The 27,308-nt window shown below is 39.2% G+C and overlaps 1 protein-coding gene across 10 annotated transcripts in view; it reads right to left on the bottom strand.

The window, feature by feature from the left end:
- The window catches only part of UBR5 (ubiquitin protein ligase E3 component n-recognin 5), an 85,408-nt gene extending 58,100 nt beyond the window's left edge, over positions 1 to 27,308 (bottom strand). For 9 of the 10 annotated variants that reach the window (XM_065627163.1, XM_065627158.1, XM_065627162.1 and 6 more), the window contains exons 1-7: positions 26,980 to 27,308; positions 9,163 to 9,207; positions 8,581 to 8,662; positions 8,324 to 8,400; positions 7,413 to 7,532; positions 4,240 to 4,429; positions 1,914 to 2,073 (exon numbers count right to left, since the gene is read on the bottom strand). In XM_065627163.1, coding sequence (XP_065483235.1) covers positions 1,914 to 2,073; positions 4,240 to 4,429; positions 7,413 to 7,532; positions 8,324 to 8,400; positions 8,581 to 8,662; positions 9,163 to 9,207; positions 26,980 to 27,041 — 736 coding nt within the window. In that variant the 5' untranslated portion in view covers positions 27,042 to 27,308. The remainder of the gene's footprint in view (positions 1 to 1,913; positions 2,074 to 4,239; positions 4,430 to 7,412; positions 7,533 to 8,323; positions 8,401 to 8,580; positions 8,663 to 9,162; positions 9,208 to 26,979) is intronic. The other variant, XM_065627165.1, reaches the window with a different exon arrangement.

The following is a 27,308-nucleotide window of genomic DNA, read 5'->3' on the forward strand; positions in this document are numbered from 1 at the left end:
GAATGTTGGTATTTTTCCAGAGAGCTAGAGGCAAATTTCTCTGGCCATCAGGTTTTCCTGGAAACTCACCTGCAGAGTTATGTGACGCAAGTGAGGACTGGTAATTTGTACTATTTAATGTACCAACAGTAGAGTCATGACAGCACTGACTAGTGTTCAGCTACATTTTTCCTAGTGTTCTGATCACATTCAGATACCAAAACTAATTCATTTCTATGCAAACTTATTTTTGCCCATAAAACTGAAAATAACCTAAGACAGACAGGGAAGGCATAGCATATTTTACAAGTTGCAAATCACGTATTTGCAGACTGGAGTTAAGACATCAAAGTTCATTTCTGTTGTCATTTCCATGTCTTTTCCCACAAACACTGGGTAAGAGCCCAGTTTCTCTATGGGGTAAAAGAAAAAAAGAGAAAAAAAATACTAATAATAGGAGATTGTAATCCCCTTAGAGGAAAGATTAGTCTAAAAAGGAGAGAAGCTTTAAAAATTAAGCCAAGGACAAAATTGTCTTCTGGACAACTAGTGAGGACAGTGAAACTCCACACACTAGTTTAACCTATCTCAAATACAAAAGACACAGAGACTGTAGCGCAGGCACCTTCAGATAAAAGTTACCAGTCACAGGTTGTCAGATGGTCCTATTAATGAATCCTTATGATCTCAAGAGGTAGTAAGAGAATAGTTAATGCAGTAGAAAGCCGGTTAGTATGGTTAAAAAGAACTTCTCCTGTAAATGATTACTAACAGTGATTTATCTTGTGAAGGGTGGTTCTGGAGGAATGCATTCAGATGTGCTTAGAGTAGAAACTCCTGCTTTGAATACCTGGAAAGAGTTAGGAGAATTTGTCTAATGCTATTAAGCTGATCACTAAAAGGCTAAAATTAAAGATTTTTCACCCCTTTCACCAGAGTATTCTTAATTCTGCAGCAAAAAAAAGAAGCTTGACAGATGCAACTAAAACTAGAAGGGGCAAAATTAAATACAAAGCCTTTGCTGCAGAACAAAAAACCCCTTTGTCGAATCACGTGACTGACAAGATAAAGATGGAGGAAGCCCATGAACCTTCCTGGTGAACCAGATGAGCAGAAAAAAAAAATTAGAAAAATATCAAAACATCATCTTGACACACAGAAAGAAAAGCTAGTATGTAATCAGAGTTTAGATGAGTTCCCTTTATGCAGTGCACCTAACATAAACATTAGATTTGGCTGCTATGTTTTCAAATGTTTACTCTGCAAGAAAAGATTATCTATTATTTAGCCAATGCAAAAGAAGACTCAAAGTCTTTTATAAAAAGCCACTGTATGGGACAGACAATATTTTAAAAATAGCTGGACTTCAATTACAGCATTTTACCAGAATAGCCAGAATACTACAGCATTTCTGAGGGGAATTTGAGATAAAGAATAAATTCTCAATCTAACTGCAAAAACTGTAAGCTAGTTTGCTCTCACTTGAGGCATTTTGATTAAAAAAAAAAAAAAGCTGTAAAACTTTTCTCTAAAAACTGCTGTATCTTAAGAATATATGTTAGTAAAAAACATGCAAGTCACTAGAAGGTTTTAGAATTAGCTTTTATGAGCAAGCCACACAGCAGTCTCAGCATCTCATTGAGCAGCAAAATACAGATGTAAGTAATGCTGATGTTACAAAGCCTGGGATCCAAAAAAAAATAACTTTCATGCCACCCACAAACAGGGTCAACAGCTATCCTTCAACACCTAACCTAATCCCTCAAGACATCCCAGTGCATCTTTTGTTTTGCACATCTTTAGACTTTGGTCCTATAAGCAAGAACTGCCTTCACTGCATACTTTGCACAGCACAGAACACACTGTCAGTGCTTTAAACACAGAAAAATAGGAACGCATTTGCATTTTCTTATCAAAAGCTGCAGGATACAAACCTCCAGGAAGATATGATTCACTTGCTGTGTCATCCCCATCATCTCCATCTTCATCATCACGACTCAACAAATTATTTACAGCAAGGTTTACATCAAGATTTGTTCGCTGGAGTTCCCGAATAATAATACTTCTGGACTTCCCTTGTAAAACAACTTGTGCCTGTAAGAGCAGAGTATAATTGGTTACTGGTCTCAGCTAACCAACCACCATTCGTAAGAAAAGAATGCTTAATTCTAAAATAAATCTAATAAAAGCCCGAAGTCAATCACAGTACTTACAGACAAGGGCTCACATAGATTTTTCACACTGTCTTTTATTAGATGGTCAACCTGTCTTAGTTCTAAATTAGGCCACTGAATTCCAGCTTTGATGCTGAATTTCCTAATGGAATCTTAGAATCTACTTCTTGAAATGCTTAATGCTGTAGTTGAAGTATAAGCAAAATCTGGTTTTGAAAATGTTCTATGTGTTTCTATAGAAGTGTTTAAACTTACTATGTCAATCAGCAGAGTTTTGCAATCAACTGTTGTTCCAAAACCACACCTCAATCCCTGCTTTTTTGACACTGGTTTCTCTTTCCACTGCCCTTCAATAGGTAACCACCTTACTTCCTCTGATTTTCCTCATCATTCTGTTTCTAAAAGTTTATCTTCAACGGTTTCTGCAACATTTAGATTTTCCTTAGCAAAGTGCAAATACAGAAAAAAACTTCCAAATGTTAAACAGATGAAATGAATTTACAAAAACCAGAAGCATTCTGGTCTATTCCACTAACCCTAGGACTCAGAGCATTTTGTTTTTCCAGAGACTACCCTCTACTAAATGCCAGAGAAGACGACAGAGTTCTGAAGATCACAAACTGTACAAAGAAGGTAAGAAACCACTAACGAATGTTTTTATAACACATTAAAAATGAGGCACCAAATAAAACAGTCTTTTGACAAGGGAAAAAATAAAGGGGCATTTTAACAGCACACAAAGGTAAACCTTTTGTCCTAACATCCTATGCCAGAAGTTCAGAGATTTTTGAGACACAGCAGAATCTATGTTATATAGACCAGCTGAGAAGATCCTTCCCATTGGTCTGCTTTAGAGTTACCCCAAAAATGTTTTAGATACCTTCTGTTTTAAAGTTAGACAAAGTATGCTATTTTTTTTTTTTTTAAGCAAAAGATCACAGCAAGACAATCAAAGTTACAACTTAACCAACAAACCGTATATTAGTTTATAGAATGGAACTGTTTGGACCATGGGATGTCAGTCTGTTTTTCTATTTCATGTAAGGTATCAAGGATATCAGTAAACACTCTCAAAAAAACCTAAAGGTGAACAATGAAGTAAAAAAACCCCCACCATTCCACAGCTGAGAGACACCACTGGAGGTCATCTAACCAAACCACCTCCCAAAAGCAGGGCTAATTTCAGAGTCACCAACACCTCCAGTATCCTGTCCCCATGAAAGCAGAAGCTCCCAGCTTTTACTGGGTTTTGAATCAAAAAAAGAGGAAGGAACTAGAAGCCTGCCTGTCACCGGCGGGCCTGTAGACACCTTGCCCGCTGGCTCGTATCTTGTGCCAGTCATGCCATGAACCATTCAAAGCATGCAAGCAGATTATCTTTGGCCTAGCAACTAGCATCTGTATTCCAAATGTAGACCAGCAACTTGCTTTGAACTAAGAATTAAAATGCATTAAGTGGTCAAATATTCTGAATGTATTATTGTCTTCAAACATGGAGAAAGACATTGTTTTAACAAACTCCACTTAATCACACAATGCAAATTACATCAGCTTATTCAAGCTTTAGTGCTTTGACAGGTAAAAGCAGAGCAATTAATATCCAACATTCATCAGTTACATTTATAAAAAATTAAGTAGAGGTGTCCATGAAGAAAAATTATTAGCATTTTAAAGAGGTTAAACATGTTTAATGTCTTTCATTCAAATCTAAAATAGATCACTCCTTTTATCAAACAAGTAAAAAAGTCAACCTGCCTCCTTTCCTTATACTCCTTCAAGAAACTTAACTTTATTAGCTACATGCTTGATAAAATTCTCAAGTATTTGATTTTGTCACTACATCTTCCATCTGCAAATCAGGAAGGCAGTTTGGGAAATGCCAATTCCAGAATCCAAAAAAAGTCTGTCACTCGCACTATGCATTTAAGAATAGAAGCACTTCAGCTAGAGAAAGTCAATCTTTTCAATTATATGCCATTACTCCTTGGAGAAAATGCACTACTATTACAGCACGTTCCTGTGCATGTGCTATGAGAAGCTCTCCAGATTTTTGGCAACAAGCAGTTTCTACTTCTAGCTCACATACCTGTGAAATGAGTTCCTCTGGAATGACTGACGCTGGAATCACTGGTTGTGGTTGACTCCCGAGCAGTCCAGATCCTCGATCACGTCCTGTGCGTATAACTCTGGTCTGCCTCCGAGAATCTCGAGCCCCAGCAGATGATCGACCAGAAGATCCTCCTCCACTTCCACCAACCCCTGAACTCCAGCGACTTCTAAAAGATTTAGATTATATTTTTTTTTAATATGGCAGCATATTCTGAGGACTACTTCAAGTCTTTAGTTTTATTATTAACTTGTAGACAATCTCTGAAAAATACTGCAGATTGACTTCATAGACAAACACTACAAAAGTATCTCTCAAATCTAGTAAAAACAAGAACACCAGGATAAAGTTCTGAATTACACAGAAGAAATATAAAACAGGACTCCAAGTGGAAGTTGCACGCTCTCCTACTTGTATAGTTGTGTGGATGTATACATACATAAATACATGCATGCAACAATTCCTAGAGTTTCTAAATGCAACAGTATCAGCAGTGTAACACCTAACACTCAGCTGTTAACTTCCTACTATAAAAGCACATATGCAGCAGCTTCTTGGTCAGCAGACCCTGACAGAAGGTCACTATACTCAGACCGGTATCCTAAAATTTCTGAGATGACTTAAACTAAGAAGTTGCTTAAGATTACACTGGAAAAATCAAGTAATCTTCTTTACTGCAAAAGAAATCTTATAACGGATAGTTCTCCCATCCTCATGGATGGTTTTCAGGAGTACTCTGGAGCTATTCCTACCAGAGAAATCAACATCAACTGTATACACTGCAAGAACGTGCCTAAACTGACTGAACATTTTTTTCATTTCTAGAAGTCAGTACCAAAACAAGAGAATAGAAAGGCAATGATTTGTAGAAACAAACAACTCATCACCATTACAACTTTCCACTAATCTTAACGCCACAGAGCTGTGTCAACTGAATCTGTTCTGGATTTAAGACTAGGTACTCTGCTGTCATAACAGGCTAGAACACTCTGGTTTGTTCTTCAAGGTTAACTAAACTTTGTTGTACAAATCTACCATAAAGGATATTGGACATGGTATTATTGCTATTTAATAATCAGCATCAGCAAAACTTCCCTGCTCTCAACCACTCTAGTCCTCAATCTCCTTTTAAGAAAAACACTTAAAATAAGAAAAGGAAAAAGGGCGTGTTCTCTGAAACCCTATCTAATAAATTCACATTAAAAGTACACCACATGTAGCTATAAAAGCTAATTAAGAATACTTGTCTTATATTTTATGGCTTAAGTTGATTAATAACATATTAACATCCTTCTCTTTCTTTTTTTTTTCCTTCCTCCTGACAAGACCATGCAATCACAGAATAACTGAAGTATCTTCCTAAAACCAGGCCCTGTGACAGAGACACCTACATGCTCAGTATTCTAGCCAGCAACCACATAATGACAAGACAAAAAGCAATTCAACGATGGCTACAATAGCTGAAACAGCTAATCTATTTCTAAAGGTGGGAAGGGGGCTGAAGGGAAGTCAAATTCTTCCTACACAACAATTCTCAAATCAACTCTCAGCAGACAAGATAAGAGTTTAAAGATTTTAATACTTATTACAGACGCATTTTCTACTTTAAGTTATGAACTATCAATGACAGACTTAAGACATCTAATAGCTAAAGCCATTTTTATTCATATAATAATTTGAATAGTCAAAGTGTGTCCTAACTTGTTCCTGTTACATAGACAAAAAAACCCCAACAAACAAACAAAAAACACCACACACAAAAAAAACCCACAGAAGGACACAGCTATTCCTATTAAAGCTATCTGAATGTAGAATAAATATTAATAGAGAATGGAAATCTGTCTGCTCATTTCTGCTCAATTAACTAAATTTCCACATCTCTCCACTGCCCACTAGTATGCTAGCCATTTTTCAAACCTAGTGATCTAATCTAAGTGTTTCACAGTTTGCAAGTTTTTAGACTCAGTTTATTAAGTATTCCCTTCATTTAAGAGCACTCAATAGTGTCTACTGCTACTCTAGCAGCTCAGTGACTTTCAAGTACCTAGTTATGAAACATGCAAGGGAAGAAATTAGGAACTCTTCAGCTCTCTTAGAACACATAGTTTCAAACAATTTTAACAAGTTCTGTTCAACTAAAAATAACAAGGAAAAAAAAGTCTTACACTTTCCATAGAAAATTTTTTTTAAACATGACAATACCAGTTTGCCTTTAAAGTTCAACACATGGTTTTTAGGTTCAGATGCACAAAGGTTTCACAAAAAGTTTGGAAGAGTAAGGAGGTGGGTTATCTTTCATGCAGCTAAGCCCCAGATGAAATTAGCATATTTGTAACATAAACAAAACAACAAATACACTTTCATGGAAAAGCTGTAGTTCTTCTCTCTCAACAAATCATTCACATAGAAAAATCACAGTTTGTTAATGCAATTCTCCTTACTACAGTTAGTGACCTTAGGAGAAGCACTGTTCCACGTGTCTTACAAAAGCACATAAGGAAGAGTTCACTGTGATTATGTAATGAAGATTAATTTACATTGCTGTATAAAGGGACACCATCAATTTTAAAGGTAATGATAAAACAAATGAATCTGTATAGTACCTTTAGTAAACAGTACAATTGTAAAGGTTCTGAGAAACAACCTTTTCCAAATGTTCCCTTCCTACACTATGTATAAGACCCCAACTAACAAAACATCACATTACTTGGGGCAGGGGAGAGGAAGGCACAATAAAACTGAACACAGAAAGGCCGGCAAACATAAACAATGAAGATTCTTCCTGCATAAATGAACTCATTTGACTTAGTGCTGCTAGCCTATCAGGGTTTAAATTGATAGTGTCCCTCTAAAAAAACTGCTTTTCAAAATCAGGGAACTAAAAAGCATTCAAAAAAAAGACAAGATAGCCCAAATCAAATTATTCTTCACATATATATGAAGAACACTTCGTATCCTAGGTACTGGAGGGTCACTTGCATATCTGTCATTTTAACCAAGTCAATAAAGTTGGTTTTTTATTATACCCTACCTACACAACTGCTGTAATTATACGTTCCCTTATACATACTGCATACAATTTATATATGTGTATACACATATACTGAAATATGGAACAAACAGATTGCAGCCTCAGTCCTAGCAAAACTTACCCAAGGGTGTTGCCTGCCAGTCTGCCCAGAGTTTCAGAACCAGACAGAAACCATGGGGAGTCACTAGTCCTGCCTGGCCTGGATGTCCTTCCTGCCCCTGAGCCACTGCTCAACTTTGAACTGAAAGCAAAAGATGGTAAATCAGTCACAAAACAATCCCAAATGGGTTAAGAACAAAACCTGGAATCCCAGGTCTAAATTCTCAGGGACTTAGTCTGGTAACATACCAGCTTAAGCAACACCCTTGGGGAATATTCCAAACTAATCTAACTGTATATTAAGAGGTACACCGGAAAAAAGAAAGTGGAAAGCATGCCTAACAGATCTTACGTATATCAGCAATCGATAATAGCACAGTTGCGAATACATATTAAGCTAATTAGCGATTTGAGTTAGCCACTGCACTAAGTTTTCAGTTAGCATATGTGTACAAATTGTAATCACCAGGTGTTCTATCCATAAACCTGAGCCTGAGTATGCCACTTTGACATCAAGTGGTTTACATTTAAATATGAACCATTGAATAGTCCTATTAAGGGGGACTTACCTGGATTGAAGACATGTCTAGAAAGTGAGCCTCTCCACATGAGACCACTTTCAGAGTGGATTCTACATGAAGCTTAACAATTTAGCACAGTTTCTTTCATAAGGATTGTTTTTGGAAGTTTTGTTTATTGAAGTTAAAGAAATCCTGTCTCACTTCTTTTAGAATCACATCTACCATTTATTCCTACACCAGTTTGTCAAGCTAGGCTGTTTGGCTGCATCACCATAACCATTATGTATCTACTCAAAGTATCCATTCCAAAAGCAACGTAATTTAAAAACAAACAAACGCAAAACCAAAAAAGCAGCAAAGCTGCTTATCCAGTCCAAAAGAATCATATAATATGAAGAAGAGCATTTCTTACCCATCATTATTATCAGGTTTACCCAATTCCAATCTGTCTGGTTGAACTGAAAAGCCAATCCTGCAGACTCTACCGTCCTATATTTAAAACAAGAAAACCAAGTGTCTAAAATGGAAATGTAAGACAAGTTCTAGAAAAAAATACAAACATACCCAAGTCTTCAGTTACTGAAGAATGTTAATCAATTTGATGTTAAAATAATTATTTTTAACTGTATGGTTGCAAGTTTGTTATCTGAAGAGATTTAAGTAATTTACCTCAAGAAGAAATGCAGCATGATTTGGTCCCACCACACACTGTTTAATAGTGGCCTGTTCCAATACATTCAAAGGGGGGTGGCTGAAAACAAAAAGTGAGCATGTATAACATTTTTAAATTTTTGAAGTCTGAAAAAAATAAAAAACAAGTGGTATGTGGAAAGAACAATGTGCAATGACAGTTACCGATATAAAAATTAAGAATCAAGAATTACTAAACGTGCACTGGTTGAAGCAACTACAATATATTTTTAGACATTAAGCACAGAAAATGCAGGAAAAAAAAAACTTAAAAAGTCATGGAGTTTTCATTTAACTTGATCCGCAACAAACAACAAGGGTTATACTTCAAATTAAGGAGCCATTTCATAAGAAGGGTATTTAATAACATAATTTATCATAACTGAAAACCTACCATTTTCTTCCTAACGTAAGCACTGTGTTATCTGAAGCATTTCTGAACTTTAGTATTAGTAGTATTGAGGCTAAGGCCATATCTACAGTACCATCGTTTGCTTCTTGTTGCTGTTAGAAAAATGGTATTTTCCTAAATGATTTACAGCAGCATGCAATACACATTACCTGTTTAAATTATATTTGTTCAGCTTCTCTGAAACTTCCCTTAATCTGAAAGAAAAAGAAATTAAACTGTTGTTTGAAACACATCCTCCACAGTGCACAACATCCACTTACGCAGCATACTTATGACATTATGAGAACAACTTACCACCACATTTAATGAAGCTTGATATAAACACTACTTGGTGTTGGGCATCTGTATAAGAACTGGATGTTGTTCAGCTTCAAATCAGGTTTTTATTTTGGAGGGTTTTTTACTTTAGAGTTCTACCAGTCCACCTACTATCTTGCCATAAAACCCATGTTTTCTTGCATTCCTATGTGTTTTGGAAGCCACTATTAAAAAACACTACTCCTGCCTTGTTACCATCATTTACAACTTTACACACAAAACAAGCAGATGAAGCAATTAACTGTAGATATACTTGTGTTTCCTCAAATAAGCTTGAATACAGTATCCTAGAGCAGACAGGATTACAATTTTCTAGAAAAATCAAAGTATGTGACACATAGCAGCCAACAATATGCCAGTAAGTTCCCCACAACAGAAAAGACAGGAGAACAGATGCACAAAAGACAGCATCAAAAGGGATGAACAGCAAACTTTGACTAGTAAAAGAAACAATCCAGAGAAAATTCACTATATATAGGGTTATGTAAAACATCACCTTTATTAAAAAGGAAAAAATGTTTCCAAAAGTATTTCCATCTCACTTTCATGGCACCTCACCAAATGGAAGACCAGAATCCAAAAAAAGGGCCAACCCACAGACCACCCCTGCTTAGAGGGTATGGTATCCAAAAGTAGAAACCAAAGTAATAATTTCTAAGAGAATTTCTAATCCACTTAGAAAAGATCCTTTCCGGGCAGCAAAGATACTCTTGTAATAACAAGCAGGCATCTCAGGTAAAATTTGGGCTCCTTTCTTCCCAAAGATGACAAGCAATCTGAAGAAGTCCCTAAATAGTTTCCAATTTTAGTCAGAATATTCACATTATATTAACATATAAACCAAAAATGAATCCTATGAAAATAACGCAAGGTCTTCCTAATCAAGAAAAAGAATCCTAACTTTGGTACCGTTCATCCTAGAATTTCACAAACCTCCTTCTTAACCAGCAACACCTTTCAAAACCTAACAAAAAAATACATGCACATCAGTGCTGTTTTCCTCTGTCTGAATCCATGTCTTTAAACCCTTTTTACTTGCTTCACTTCGATTTCTGCACACAGACTGCTATGGACAACAGACCAGTTACTTGTAAACCTTGAGCGCGAGAAAGAATAGAGATTAGAGGTCCGAAGAGACAAACCTTAATGTTATCAACAGTGTCTAACTCTAAAGCACTTGTCCTGAGAGGAAAAAGAGATATATGCCTGTTTGAGAAACAAAATAATTTATACTGATAGAAGTAACTTTCAGGCACAAGAAGAAAGAGCCACAGTAAAAGGACAGCAGGAAGGCAGTGAACGTGCTTAGAATTGCCTTTTGCTATCGCAGGCAGGCTGCTGGTTTGTCAGTAGGCAATTTCACACTCCCGATTTCCAGCCACAACCACTCCACAGAGGCCAAGAGTAATTAGACTGGTAAGGTTTCTGTGAAGACAACCCCCAAAAGGGAGAGAGAGAACACAAACTTCACATACAATCTGCGTGAAAGGTAGCCCACAAGAGTGAACTACTGTGGAAGAATGCGGAATGAACTCCAAAGATGAATGGCATACGGTCCACAGCTTACCGTACGGTTTTATAAAGCAAGAAGGGATCTGCTGCATAATATATCAACAGTTAAACATCCCTGAAGTTTTGTGTCTTAACTATATCATCTAGCTCTCTCCTATAGGAATTGTGACTAGATTTCCATTAACACTTCTCCTCTTGGCAAGCCTAAGTTAATAATTATAGAATAGGAAGACATACCTTTAAGTTCACTGCACTGCCTATATGAAAAGCTGATGGCAAATAGAGTAGTGCTTTATTGGACATGGCTACTAGACTAGTCTTTGAGCAGCATTTAAAGCTTCTTTATCTGAGCTTTGTGTCACGAAACCTGAGCACATCAAAGAAACAGACATTTTTCAATTTGTAAAAAATCATAGGCCTTTTTTACTGGTAATAAAATAATGAAGCGACAGGCAAGAAATATGCACAGAAAGCTAAGACTTGCACACTCAGTTAATCTATTAGTAATGCCAATCTCAAGAGTGCAGGTCTACTGCAACAAGCATAGGTCAAACGAGATCTAATGTTATTGAAAAGAGGGTCCTGCCAACATCTAAGGGGCAGGAGCAGAGACAGATGCAAGTGACAATGCTGAAAGTACTAAACTCTTCTACAGAAAGAAAAAAAAAAAAGTAAAAACTATTTCATCCCAACCACTTCCTATGCAATTGCTGTAATAGCAAAATTACTGCCTAATAGCCTAGAGATCTATGAGGAGTTTAACTTGACACAGAACACCATCAAGTGAAAAAGGAACAGATCCCCAGCACCACATCCCTGGTTTCACCCCACTTCTCTGCCTGCCTTGTGCTGCCACCAGCACCTGCGTGAACACCAGTCACAAAACTAAACCAGTGGGAAACAAGAGTAAAGCAGAAAGATGTGTTTGTATATTCTATATGCAGAATATGTTTGTGCCAACAAAAACTTCACATAATTTCACAAAAAAATTTCCTGCAGCAATCTAAGCCTTTCTCCTTGCACAGTTGCATGGTATCGTTCTACTGACCCTCTGAAGGAAAAATATGACACCCATATTCAAGGTCAAGTTAATTTTAACAATATCATTCCATAATTTCAACTGAGAGAAACTGGAGAAAGAGGTACGGGCACATATGATTTAATCAATTCTCACATTAGGGAAGGTCAACACTTCCACTGAGACCTTTCTGTGGTAAAACGAATCTCCAATATGAATGCCTGGACAATATAAGCTTTGAAAAATTCTCATTAAAGGCAATTAAGCTATTTCAAAGGACGAAGTTGAATGCAACATGTATTTTGTTCACAAGCAGACTTTTGGGGAAATGCACTAGCTTGCCACACTTTTAGACAAAAAGTTTAGTGATGATGGCTCCTGTATAAAGACACACATTCTTTAAATATCCCTATCAAAAATCACCCAAAAATAGTTGTGAGGAAAACAAGAAGTCAGTTTGTCTAAGCCAAGTAGGGATTGCTTTGATTTTGTTCTACAGCTACAATTTCTAGCCCCTCCAAACTGATCAGAATAGAAGGGAATTACGCTCACGCTAATCACTGAAGAAATTCAAACAAAGGATTTAACTGCAAAGACGTAAAATAAAATATTTGCATGCTGCATGTCTCCAGAAGGAAGGAAGCCTTTCTGTACTTGGCAAGTAACACCAGAGTCCCAGACACAATGGGCGGGTCCCACCACAAGAGCTTTCGTCTCTTTGGTAGAAGTTGCAGAAGAGGAAAAGGAAAGGTTAATTTAAAAACAAACAAATGAAGAAACCAGCTTGGTATGAGAAACAACTTTGAGTAGGGAAATTAAAAATAAAAATAATTTAGCCCTGGTAGATTTTTGTAAGTGATCAGACCTCTTTAAGACGACTTAATACGTCAATGAAGTCTGCAAGCCAACAAACTTATGAGACTTGATAGGACAAGAGAAAATGGCCTCAAGTTGCGCCAGGGGAGGTTTAGATTGGATATTAGGAAAAAATTCTTCACGGAAAGGGTTGTCAGGCATTGGAACAGGCTGCCCAGGGAGGTGGTGGAGTCACCATCCCTGGAGGTGTTTAAAAGGCATTTAGACGAGGTTCTTAGGGACATGGTTTAGTGCTAGAGTTAGGTTTCGTTATGGTTGGACTAGATGATTCTGAGGGTCTCTTCCAACTGAAATGATTCTATGATTCTGTGACTTTCATACCAGAGCAGAAAGAAGTATGCAAGAACTGATACAATGCTTTTCTAAGGGAAGGCTAACAATAAGCAAATATTGGAGGGGAGAGAGAAGGAAACAAACAAACCAACCCCAAAAGCCAACACACACACCACACAACAACAAAAAACCAAACACCAAACCAAAAAACTTGAGCACTAGAAAACAGTACTGAGTAACTTACCTATCAACACTTAAAAAGTAAATACAACCTTGATCCCTGTCCATCAGTTGAGACCCTGAAGCGCTCTGAGCACAGCGAGCCAGAGCCAAGGAGGCAGCTCCATGGCCGGCTGCCAGGTGTCAGCCCAGCAGAGCTGCACAGATCGTAGCTCTCTCACACTTGCCTATCCTGAATCACGTGGAAAGGAACTCCTGTGCCTATCAGGGCCATGAAAACAGTCTCAGGAATGCAGAAAATGGACACCAATGAGAAGCTTAAGCGAATGTGTTATCTTTGTTTCCTGATCCCAGGATGTCTTGGCACTGGATGCTGTCATTGATGTAAAGTCACATCCAGCTATCTTCCATGCCATAATACAGCATGCAAAAGCATCCCTGATTGTCATGTCCTGATTGCCACGTCAAACATTAGAAACCAGTTTCCAAAGAGGCAGCCCTCCACAGGTCCTGTACCAAACACCTTTCTCCTAATGGAACAAATGAAGAAATGAAGTTGAAAAACCACTTTCTTCAGAAAATATAAAGAAATGCACATAAGGAAAAAAAAATGCCAAGTCCAAGTACAAAATGACAGCCTCCAAGGTAACCAATACTACTCAGCACTGGAGTGGGATGATGTGTTTAGAATATAATAATACATAGATCACTGAAACAAGATAACAAAGAAAGTCACTGCTCCACTCAGTCAGTAACCAGGTGTACCAAGGCTTACACCACGTCCTCTCCCCGCTCCCCGCTCCATGAAATATAAATTACGACTATTCAGTAGTCACATACTAAACCAACACCTACTGCTCAGGAAATACGTGAGCTGCAAATTCATAGAAGCTGGAAAAGCATCACTCTATGTTTGCCCTAGTCTAACACTCTTCTGTCATCTAGCCCTGGTCACTGTCACATACAGGAAGGAAAAAAAGATGTACCTCTTGTCTGACTGGAACAGCTATTCTTAGGTTTCATGGTATCAGCTGACATGGGTTTACAAAATACGGCTCCCAAGCTTTATTTTCTAAGACTGTCAGTTTGGTTGATAATGGTAGTTCTGACCATTTAATAGTCCCCTCTGGGGCAATGGTAACACACTGTGCTGAATCAGTAAGCTATAGTAGAAAGCTAATATGGCAAACATCAAACTAATTAATCTCTTGAAAACAGTTTTCTGCAATATCACTGAAAAGTCTTCACGTAATACAATTATTGCAGAAAGTAAATTCCCTTACAGCAGACCATTATTATTTCATGATATAACAACACTGATACAGATAATGACCTATATCTAAAGTATGGTATAAGCTAGTCCACAACAAGGTTAAAACAGCACAAGAAAAAATAGCAAATACAGGATAGTGGCAAGGATGTCAGAAGGTTAAAGATGGATACCCACCAATATCTAACATTCAGAATTAAACACACACTGCACAGATGGGTAAAATGACTTAGCCGCCTTCTTCACCCTACAAAGAGGGTAAGCTTATCTTTCAGCTCTAGTTTTTAAGAAATCAAGGCAGATTCCGTATCACTGCATAGGAGAACGAGGGGTAAGCAGTGGATTTTGTCTGCCTAGACTTCAGGAAGGCTTTTCATCCTGTGCCTTATAAGATCCTCACAGGGAAGCTCATGAAGTACAGATGCATGAGCAGATAGTGAGGTGAACTGAAAACTGGTTCAATGGCTGAGCCCAGAGGGTGGTGGTCAGTGGCACAAAGTCTAATTGGAGGCCAGTGACTAGTGGTGTCCCCCAGGGGTCAGTACCAAGTCCAGCCCTGTTCAACATCTTTACTAATGATCTGGATGAGGGAGGTGATCCTTTATTTCAGCACTGCTGAGACCACACCTGGAGTCCTGCATTCAGTTCATGCCTCCCCAGAACAAGACAGACATGGACATACTGGAGAGAGTCCAGCAAAGAGCAAGATATTGAAGGGTCTGGAGCATCTCTCTTATGAGGAAAGGCTGAGACAGCTGGAACTGTTCAGCCTGGGGAAGAGAAGGCTCTGGGGGATCTTATCAACATATATAAACACCTAAAGGGAGGGTGTAAAGAAGATGGAGCCAAGCTCTTTCCAGTAGTGCCCAGTGACAGGACCAGAGGCAGTGGGCAAATACTGGAACAAATGAAGTTCCTTCTGAACATCAGGAAATATTTTTTTACTCTGGGGGTAACCAAGGACTGGAACAGGTTGCCCAGAGAGGTTGTGGAGTCTCCATACCTGGGAGTTATTCAAAAGCTGTCTGAATACGGTCCTTGGCAACCAGCTCCAGATGGCCTTGCCTGACCACAGAAGTTAGACAAGGTGACATCCAGAGGTCCCTTCCAACCTCAGCCATTCTGTGATTCTGAAGGCTTACTGCTTTCAGGATGTGATTTCCACACATTTGTCTTGGAGGCATGGCAACAAAACACCTTTTTTTTTGCCACTGGAAAGCTAAGAGCTCATGTTTTGCTATAGAATCCCCATAAGGGCAGTGGCTCAGAAAAAAAGTTACACCAAGGAGTTAGGGAAGTGTCTCAGAAGTACTATTTAGACATTGAGTAAAAATACTGATAGGTAGTAAAAAATCCAGATGGAAGTACCCCATTTCTCTAACAGGAACAGACCCCCTCCAGCAAGACCAGGGAACAGCCACATGTAGGACTTGTGAAATGCAGCAGCAGGTTTGCCAGAACTGGATTCCTCTGATTAGTGATGAGTTTCTAGGCTGGCTGACCGGTTTCTCTAGTTCAAAAATCTACTTACACCCTTTCTTCAGACTTATCATTTAAGTGACACTGAAGACAGCACCTTCTGAATAAAAAAAAAAAAAAAAAAGACAAAACAAAAAAACCACCACAGTGCAAAGTACAGCCATAACTTAGCACAAGAGGAATATAAAGTCAATTACGATTTTTAAATAAGCAAACACCTAATCCTAAAATAGCTGTGACATAGCATGGCTCCTTTTTTTTTTTTTCGGGGGGGGGGGGGGGGGGGGGGCGGGGAGGAGGGGGAAGTTGTAATGAAAAGTCTGAATATAAAGAGAAAGAAATCACAAATGGTATGATCCTGACAGGACTAGTGCACAGCAGTTACAGCAAACCTCCACATTACTTAGCACAATATCCAGATGATCCAGTAGTAAAGTAGATCTACAGCTACAGCTTGTCAAAATATCAGTGGAAAAAAGAAAAATACACTACAGGAGAATGAGCCAGCCTCAATCTGATGTTATTCTGTGGCAGCAGACTTCCAAAAACATGGGTTGCAGATTCAGGCAATACAAGACAGAAATCTGTTCTCTGGTGTAAAATGTATCAAATCATCATTCTGTGTTCCCAGATTCTGTTCAACTGCACAAAGTCCTTGTAAGTTGCAAAGAATTTGTTTAATATTTAGCAGAATGCTGTTTCTTCAGCCAGAAGACCACTAAAAGCTAAACAATTGGATCAACCGAATCTTAAAACAATGAAAGTTGTAAGCTATTTAACCATCCATCATTTCAGTAAGCAGATCCTTCCATGATAGTAAAATGTAGAAAAAGGAAATTTAGAACCCCATGGTTATCTTCAAGGATACTTGACAAATATTCACGTGAAATAACGTGACTCAGTATCACTGTGTTGAGCAACATATGAATGCTAGCTACCAAAATGTAGGTAGGAAGCTGTACAGTTGTTTGACTACGAATGACACTCAAAAGACCATGTTTAGACAAAGGGGAAAAAACACCTATTTTCTACTGTCAGATTGTTGCTATAGTGACTCCACTAAAAAAAATTGGTATCAAAATAAAAATTCAGTCATTGTAAAATCTTAAAATCTTTTTGTGTCCCATAGTGACAGATTGTTAAAGCTTCTTCACAAGTTAACTATGAGCCACCAAGGAGGCCATGTATTTACCAGCACACCAGCTTAAAGCCAGGAGAGCAAGGGTATGGTCCCAGCTGAGGCTATTGTGGGATAATCTCTCCACCATTTTCCCTTTCACGCTTGCTCTAAGCTTTTGGAAGCCATGACCACTATGCACAAATCTGGAAAATGGCCTTTGATTAGAGCTTTCGAATACTATAAAAAATATTTTTTAAAGTAAGAACTGTCATGATATTAAATACTTCGGCAGGAGTAAAGCTACAGTGTATTTTGTACAAGTGATTTTATTAAAAACAGAGCACAAACAAGATACGGAATTCTAATGGCTTTGCAATAAAGTCCAGCATGCTGATTTACATGCTAAATTACTTTTAGCAAACGGGAAAGATGATTTAGCATGTCCAGTCCCTTACTTGCCAATTCCTCCAGTTCCGGGGCTTGAAGTCTTCAACAAAAATGCTGATATCACAGTATTACCCGCATGTCACTTTTTCAGACTTGTTAAAACTGCCTTCTAAATACCATAGACTCCCTCCTGACACGGCATTGTCTTCTACTAAACATACATCTTCCAAAACCTTCTTCTCAGACACTGCATCTTTGATTTAGATAGGAGTGGAATAAGGCCTGGCACAGGGAAGAGAGAGCAAGCACAATGCCAGAAAAATAAGCAGCCAAATCGCTTTATCAGATGCACACTGCAGGCAAAATAACTCAAAAGAAACCCCAGCTTTTGAGGCGCACAGCTCATCACAAAACTGTTTTTGCTTTGCCAAAACAACAGATTCTCTTTTTCCACCTGTCTGTACCACAGCCACAAAACTCCAGGTGCTTCCCCTCAGCATAACTAGTGTTTTGGTTCCTCTACAAGAACTCATGAAACAGCACATTGAGTACCTCCTCCTTCACATTTTGCCTACGGCCATACTATTTCAGGTAACACTCCTGCCAGATACAGATTTTGCATCACAAGAAACAAAGCTTTTGCTGTTCCGCCACCCAGCCCACACTCCCCATCAGCAGCAGGGCAATCCCGGCCAGATTACATTCTGCTTACCCAATCTGCCCCACCGCGGCAAGACCCCACGATTTGTGTAATTGGAATGTTTTATTAAGGACCTGTAAATCCTTGCTCCAGAGACAGATACATTTTGCCCAAGTCAGCGAATTACGTAAATAAAGCCAAAAAAGCAAAAATAAAAAGCAAAAATAAAAAGCAAAAATAAAAAGCAAAAATAAAAAGCAAAAATAAAAAGGAAAAGATGCTGTTACTAATGTACAAAGTGTGATCAAAGCTGAAGAGTTTCAAAACCTAAGAGAGATCTTCAGACAACAATAAATCAGGTATATTAAAAGGATAGACAATATAAAATGGATTAAAAACCATAAATCCTTTTTAGAAGAACCCTTTTTGATATTTACTATAAAGAAGAAAAAACGCAACTCAAATAATTTTCAGGCTGGATAGAGAACAGCAAAACTTCATACCATAAATGAGAGAAAAAAACACTGAAAAACACGCTTAAGAAAATTAACTTTGCGAGATGAACAAGAAATTAAAATATCACGCTTACTGAAGGAAGTGACAAACCCCAATGACTTCAAATGGCAACAGAGTAAGGCCTACAACTCTCATTGAACTGCATTCACATGGGTTAGTATTTATTTTCCAGTTAAGGTTTTGGTGGAAACACTGTATCACAAACATTTGTCCATATTAAGTCAATGCCAGACTCCACACTGGAAACTATATAGTGAAATTATAATTTTTAGTAGAATACAGATATCACAATCAAGATCCACCTCATTGTATCAAAACTACTTATGCATATAAAGAGATAATCTATCCCACAGGTGAAAAAGGTGAGAGTTGGAGAATAGAGAATGAAGCATAACAAAAGACGGTAAGCAAAGTTTTAACATGCTGTTTCAACACAGGCTAAACTAGTCAACTACCACTTCTACACAGGATAATAAAAAAAGCCAAAAACTAGCTTCCATCTTAAGCAGAGATTATGGCAAACATGCTGCAGAAAGTAATACCACCAAGCCCTGTGTACAGAGCAATTTCTTTCTGGCCTATTTTCTAGTGAACAGGCAAACTACAGCTGCATGGGTGTAATCAATCACCCTAGACTAATCAAGATATTCCCAACTGTCCACAATACTGATTATGTTGAGTAAAAAAGCAAAAAACCCCAAACAAAAAACACACCCCCTTGAATGTGGTGATAGTTTTTTTGTCTGTTTGATTGGGGGGTTTTGCTTGCTTTTTTCTGAAGATAAATTTTGTAAGATTACTGAGGTATACAGCAGACTTTGTGCTTTACCATTGAGTTACACTACGGTTGTCACAAATTAAATTGACAGACCTCACAGCTGGCAATAAAATGACAATAGTTAGAAGTTTGAACACAGTTGATGTCCAAAATAGTACTAATCATGTGAATATTTTCAAAGGTTTCTGTATTCTTTAATAAAACACCATAATGTAAAACTAAATCAGCAACATAAGGGACCAAAGCTATTTTGGGGCATCTTTTCTGATAAAAGGTAGTAACCAGTTTAACCAAGAAAAGCTGTCCAAACAAAATTACAGAAAATACACATTTCATCTCCATTGTGGATGTAAACAATTTGAGAAATTACTGAGAGACATTTTAGGGCATAACACCAACAGACCTGTGATTACAAAAACTAGCCAATGAAACAAACTTTAACATGCTATGCTAAAGATCATTTTTAGAACTGCAACACAACAATCATGCTGGGGTGTTACAAAAGGGTGGTAAATCAATATTCGAAACTCTTCTGTACCAATGTGGATTGGTACTGTGAAACATACTGGCTTTGAAGCACAGGAGCTAGGATTTGCTGAAAGATGGGGTGAGGCATATTTACCACGAGATGCTCCCCTGACAAGCACTGGCAGTAGCAGTGAGATTTGTGAGAGGAAGACAAAATTTTCAAAGATAGCAAATTCAATAGTTGCATCACTCCTCAACTGGATCCAAACTGGCAGTTTTACATAAACATAGATGACCAGTGCACCAACCTTATGCCATTCTACTCAGTTTTACAGTGTGTTTGAAGTGTTTAGAATAGGCAAACTTCATACCTTTCTATCAGTGACGTGGTACATGTTCTGTCTCACACGTAACAAAAAAGTTACTTGAACAAAATAGTTAATTTTTCTTGGAGGGGAAGGGTAAGATAAAAGGACATAGTGTTGGCTGACCACTTTTTCTAAAACACAGAAAGACTTTTAAAAGTAGAGCACGAAGTTTATTGTCAAAATAGTTCTATGCCAGAAAGAAGAATTAAGATCTGAAACCTGGATAATTATTGCTGTCGTGGACTAACTAGTGCTGTGACCATCCTCATTTAAACTGACAGGCTTACAGCTTTGAACAAAATACATGTGTACCTTGAAAATTACATTTGCACACTTATTTCAATAATTTTCTCCTAATTATTCCTCCCAATTTAAAATCCTCCAGCCACAACTAGGCTTTTTCCCCATGTTTTCTCTGGGGCATATACAGATGCCCACTACTGCAGTCTATGTGAAGTTATTACTAGGAGCCAAATCCTTTGTGGACTTCACTGAATCCAAGCTTTAAAAAAAAAAAAAAGTGTTTGTGCAACTGAAAAGCACAAGTAGTTTTTATATATACAGTTTTCTTCTGCATAAGTGGCTATTGAGATAATGCAGGTAAAGACAAAACAGCAGGGTTTACCAGGAACATCTTGCAAATTTAACTACCTAGGTTGTTGTTAGTGTAGTCACTACAATAAAAGCTACCTTGAAACCCCTTCTTCTTTATGTAACTTTCAAATACATACTACCTTCTATATCATTCAAATCACAAACAATTAACTGTGCCATAACTGTAAAAAGGCAGCTACAACACACTGCAGAGCTTGCCATGCTTAAGTACAACCTTGATAGTCTTTCCTCAAATGTTAAGTAATTTTTCACATAAATGTAATTGTCTACTGAACAGTTATCTACTTAAACTTTAGGCAGTTTGAGAAAAAAGCATCATACCCTTTACACCTATTTTATGGTTTAATTACAAATTTTGACAAACATCTTTTTACAAAAGTATTCTACATGGTAACTAGAACATACAATAAACACATACTATACCAAAATTACCTTAAAAGTAGGCTATTGATTACAGATTTTAACCCTCATAATGAATTAGCACATAAATGTCATTGGCCAATACCTTGCTGTTCTTAGAATTAGAAAAGTTGTTTTCTGATAGCTCCAACACGCACTGCCAACCTTAAAATACAGCTATTAATATTTTACTCCATTAATCTTATTTTATCATTGGTCTAAAAATAAATAATGCTCAAACTGCATAGATAATTTGAGAAGAAAAAAAAAAGAGGCAACATTTGTGCCCCAACTACTATTTTACTAAATTCCTTGTGACAGGTCACAACTACTCGCAGCCCAGATCACATTCACAGTACAGTTTCACATTACAGTAGCCAAAATAAACTTGCTGCTTTCAAAATGGAAGGAACTCAACCCTGATTGCTCCTCCCTGTTCCTCACTCCCAACTCTCCCTCTTGCAGCACTTCTCAAAATCTCCCTTCTTATTCATCTGATCTGATGCTCACCCAACAAGAAGATACACCAGTTCAACTTCCAGATCCACAAAACCAGATTTACTTCACTTTACCCAGGTTAGCTTTATATTATTTTAACAAATTAAGTCAGTTTACTGTGGGATCAGGCACTTAAAGTTAGTGCAAGGTAAGAAGTGGGGAAAAGAAACCTCCCCCCTTCAGAAGAGAGCAATCACTTCGACTTACAACATCTCAGGGAAGTTTCAGCAAGAACATTCACAGACAATTACATACATGCTCTCTAAAAAGCAGTGTCTGGGGCACAGCAAACAACTGTAACCAGAAGAGGACTCTGGCAGAGCAAAGGCCAAAAAGGCCTAGACACTGGCATGTGCCTAACTAACCTTCCACACTCAACCAGATATAAAATAATGCTTATGTATAATTTCTGATGCTTAACGTCCCAAATTATCATCCTTAAATAACAATACTGAAATAAGATCAAATCTTAATGCACTGCTTCTCTATGTATGAAACGTATAATCTTTTATGCAGCTAAAACATCGCATTTTAAAAAGGTGTTTCCAACTTTGAGTCTGATGATAATAACGATACCATGATAGTCATGTCATTCCCTCACTCTCTTCTAAAAGAAGTCAATTTAAATTTGCTATGCTTTCAATAAATTAATCCCAAAACCAAAGTCACCGCTTCTCCCATTACTAAAGTATCACCAAGCAACTGTAACTCAGGGAATTAAAGTACTACATAAGCAACGGTTTCTCTGTAATTTAACCATCTCCTCCTGCTTGAGACAGCCTAACTTCACTTTTGCTGAAGTAGACTAGGAAACGGTTTAAAGCGCACCAAAATAAATAGACCACTTGAGCTAAAAGAAGTACTGTATTGTCTGCACACAACTTGCAGGTTTTCTGCTCAAGAACAAGTCTATTAATCCTTTCTTTCCCCCAACTTCAAGCAGCAATGCAGATTACATGCAAGTAACACCAGGGAAGTTCATGCTGGGGCTGCCTCCCTCTGCACAAGAGGACAGGCGCTCTCCCAGCGCACCTGCGGACACAGCGGGGCAGCTCAGGGCTAAACACTGGCGTTATCAGCAGCTCTCCCTCTCCATGCACGGCTCCTGCAGACATCTGGGGCCAGGACACCAGCTCCACATCCCTGCTGGCTCCCTGCACACAATCGTACCGCACCCTACGCCGGCTCCTTCCAGAAACATCTGCTTGGTATTTTTAACAGATTTGCTCATCAGTAAATGCAATGGGGAGGTAAGAAAATCTGCCAGAGTAGCAGCCAACACATCCACTAATGATTTGACTGTTACCTTGAAATAATGTTTTCATGTACAAAAGCTATGAAATACACAGGCATAGACTAACAGGCTATGTTCTTGCTAGGTACTTTTTTCCACAGAAATTGGTTATCGGAGGGTGTAAACAATGCAGGCAACATAAAGTACAGAAGTTAATTTTTCAGTTCAGACATTGCCTAAAGTAAGTAATATTCAAATAATAAAGAAAAGCATTGAATATATTATTAAGGAAAACAAACACAAGAGCGAGATAACCCTTTCTTCCCCCAAAGCTGACTGTACATACATACTGAAGCTTCGAACGAACTTTTCTTGGTCACATTACTTGTTTCAAAGAGCTTACTGTGAGAAAACTTACTACATACCACTTCTTAACACTCGTCTTAAATTCAGAATATCCTCCATTTAACCAAATTGATTACATATCATCTTCAAGAGGAGAGAAAAAAGCACATTAACATTGCATCAACGACCACTTCAAAAATGGCATCTTAGCCTATGCTAGGCCATAAATGGCTTAGCTGACAAGAATTTTCTTAGTATAAGGCAAAAACAAAGGCAAAGCCTTGAGATGAATCCTGTCCCTAAAAGGTTAGTTCATGTACAGTAAGGCACTCACAGAAGGCAAAATATTTCTCACTCTACAGAGTAGCAAGTTAAACTGCTCCTGTGAGGTTTCGTAACAGCCAAGAAATGGTTATTTGTCATGGTTACACCCACTTCCTAACCCGACATAAAACTTAAAAATATACTAAGTAGAATGTACTAAGATTGACCTATCTATGAAATTGCGTGTCAAACTTCCGTCACAAAGCACAAAGTCTCCAACCCTGAAACACACATGAAACAGGTGAATAATAACAAAATATATCTAACACCCACTGCAAGAGAAGCTGGGCATCTCTTTTTCCAAAAAGAAAACCATTAATTAGCTACATCCCAAATACTTTATGGAGTTGTTTCTCAAACTGCAGGCCATGCCAACTTTTTTTCCTGTTAAACTTTTCATATTGAGCTCACAGAGAACAAACTGCTTGGGAGAAAAATTCCAAGCCAAAACTGCTTCAACTTGAGAGAGGTCTAATAACTACCATCAAGGTACAATGTTAACTAGTATTTTCAAAAACGCTAGTTAAGAAGTACTTTCAGATGATGAGTAGGCATGCTCAGGGGTCTTCCCAATTATTTGTGGTTCTACAGTTACTTTTTCCTTTTTTTCTTCGAACTGTCTTACCATTCTCTGAGTCGCTGCATGAATAAGAGGGATAACAAATCACACAGAAAATCTGAAAAACACTAAAACAGAATGACACGAACTGCACCAAAACAAACTGGAAAAAAACCCTGCTTCCTCACCTTTTGGAGACCACTTAACAGCAGAGCAATACTTCAGGAGAAGGATGCTTTCCTAACACACTTCACCCCCTTCACACATCTACACTGATTATTAAGCTTAATGTATCAAATACTTGATTATAAAAATACAAAACTGTCATGTGTCCTAAACACACGGGGATTGCACTGATAAACCCCATGTGTTTTAAAATGTGATCACTTCTTGGATGCACAGATTGATTACTGAAAGCAATACAATTGATCACGTTGCACATGCACTACAAGTGAAAGCATACCATGCAGAATTACAGGCCTAAAAATCAGATTTGGAGAAACAATTATCATTCAGAATGCAGACAGGAAAAAACTAACTTGGGCTACTAACCACTGCCTGCAGCGCAGACTCAAAAAAGCCTATAGAGCATGTGAAGGCAAAGAAACATCAGAGAGAGATATGTTCAAAGATCCCAAGCTCTGTGAGCAAGTATATGAGAATTTATTAAGCTATCTAGATCCTGATCTATATTGACAGAACAGTAATAAGCAGCAATGCTACTGATGAAATTGAACTGGCATTTCTAGCACATATGTGTGTGCCTCAGCCCTATCGATGAATCATTCTGATTTCACTGCATTACGAGTTCTGATACACAGCTATCACACTTCTAGTAAAATTATATTTCTGAAGTGGAAATTTATGACTTGCACCTCAGATCAAGGAGCCACTTGATTTTTCAGAATAAGTCACTACTTAATAGCACTTCTGCAGCTTTCTCCATATATTAATTACCACACATTATGAAGCTTCCTGTATCAAACAGAAGTTGTAAGAGCTGCTGCTGTGGTAAGAAGCGGGAGAAAAAAAATTAGGAAGCATTATGAAGACTGAAGGGGCATCACATTTAACATCAATAAGCCAAGAAAGCAAGTGACACTAAAGAAAAAACAGATGAGCTCTCTCTGAGCAAAGTGTGATAATTGCATGCTAAATGTTTTCTAGGGGCCTATCAACATTAAAAAAAACACACACCACATTACACTGGGGCCCTTTGAAGTTCAAAGTCCTAGATCTCATCCTAAATCGAAACAGTGCAATGAAGAAGCTGAAGAATTCCTAGTACAGCATGACCCCTCTGTTTGTCACTCCAAAGGAAGATGATGTATGCCAAATTTGAATGTATTACTGTGGAGAAAGCCAGTCAATCCCTTTGGAATGGGCAGGCCTCCTAGCAAGCAGGATCCTGTAAAATGTATTATCAGGTTAAGGGACAAAATATGCTCCACACTAACAGACTTCAGGTTTCAGACCTATTTTATACTAGAAGTTTCTATTCTCTGTTAAGGGCATGGATGATGTAGTTCGGCAGAAAATTTAACTTTAAAATGACCTATTTTCCTGATCATGAGCCCTCAAACCTCAGCTGTTTTTCATCGAGGCATCTTCAGCAAAGACTGGTCTAGGAAAAGCGACTTAGCTACAAACAATAGTGAAGTGAGCTGTATCCTGACCTGCTCTGAAACCTTGTAAGATCAAAACCAGAAGAATATAATCAAGAGCCCATGCTTTTTAAGACTTATAAATATTTAACTATTTTAAAAAAATAGCATTTGTCTATAGTGTAAAAATATATGTAGGCTCCTATCCAGTGATGATTAAAGACCTCAATTTACTCACACAAATTTATAAGAAATTAAAGATGAATAATTACATATTTCTTAAGAATTTCTATGTAAAAGAGCACAAGTAAAACTTAAAAGCTATAATACACACCATTAGTAATTGCTACAGAAGAAATATTTGACAGCCAGAGTGCTGTCAGATACACATCAAGCAGAGAAGAAAATTTGGGGTTTTTCTCCCAAGCATTCTAGTTCATCCTCAGCCTGCAGTTTCTCTCCCCTAATCCAACATAAAGTTAGCTACGAGGTTTCCAAGCAGACCGCACTCCTATTATAGCTGTCATTCCTATACCAGCCAAGCCGCACACAATCGGTAATCCGGAGGTCGGGCCTCCTTTTTATTTAAAATAATGTGTGCACGAAGGGGACGGCAGAGCACACTGGCGGTACGTGCGCGTGTAACGTCCCCGCCGTGCGCCTCCTTTCTCCTCGCTGCCGTCATTCTCTCACACACCGCGATTCCCCATCCGCATTGTCTGCCTCGCTCCGGCTCTGATTAATATGGACACACGCTCGCTCCTCCTCGTCCTCGATCCCGGGGAACCCACTTCCTCGGGCAGACGCCGGGACTCCCCTGCCAGGCCGGAGTCCCAGCCGGGGCCGGGAAGGGGCGGCCGGGCCGCGGCGAAGGTCACGGCCGCCCACCCCCGCCCCGCCGGGGGGCAAAGGGTACGGCGGCGGCCGCGCGGAGAGGCCGGGTGCGCGCGGCGCGGCCCGCACCGCTCCTCGCCCCGGCCCCACCAGAGGAAGCGCCGGGGCCCTGCGGCTCCGCGGTGCGGCGGCGGCACGGCGGGGGGCTGTCGGGACGTCCCCCGCGGCCGGCGCTGCCCGCTCCCCCGGGGCGCCCCCGCCGCGCTCCGGCCCCTCCCCTCACCCACAGGGGCCCGACCCCTCCAGGCCCGCCCCTCCCCTCCGCCCCCCGCCGCACGGCCTGCCCCTCACCGGTCATTGAGCTGGTCCTCGGTGCCCGGCAGCGGGTGCACCACGAAGTGGATCGAGGTCATGTTCCGCGCCGCCGCCGCTGCCGCCCCCGGCGCAGGGAGGCGGGCGGGCGGGGGCCGGGCACACAATGGGGGCGGGGGGGCGGCGGGGGAGGGGGCGTTCGGCCTCCGGCCCTCCCCCGGGGCTGCTCGTGGCCACCGGCGGAGTCCTCGGCTCACCCGCCGCGGCGCGGAGCGCGAGGAAGAAGGAGCCCGCCGCAACGGCGCCGGGAGGAGTCTCAGCCCGCACCGCACTCACACACGCGCCGCCATCTTAACTTCCAGCGGGCC

Source organism: Caloenas nicobarica, chromosome 2 (assembly GCF_036013445.1).
Source record: "Caloenas nicobarica isolate bCalNic1 chromosome 2, bCalNic1.hap1, whole genome shotgun sequence".
In the NCBI taxonomy this organism is placed as follows: domain Eukaryota; kingdom Metazoa; phylum Chordata; class Aves; order Columbiformes; family Columbidae; genus Caloenas; species Caloenas nicobarica.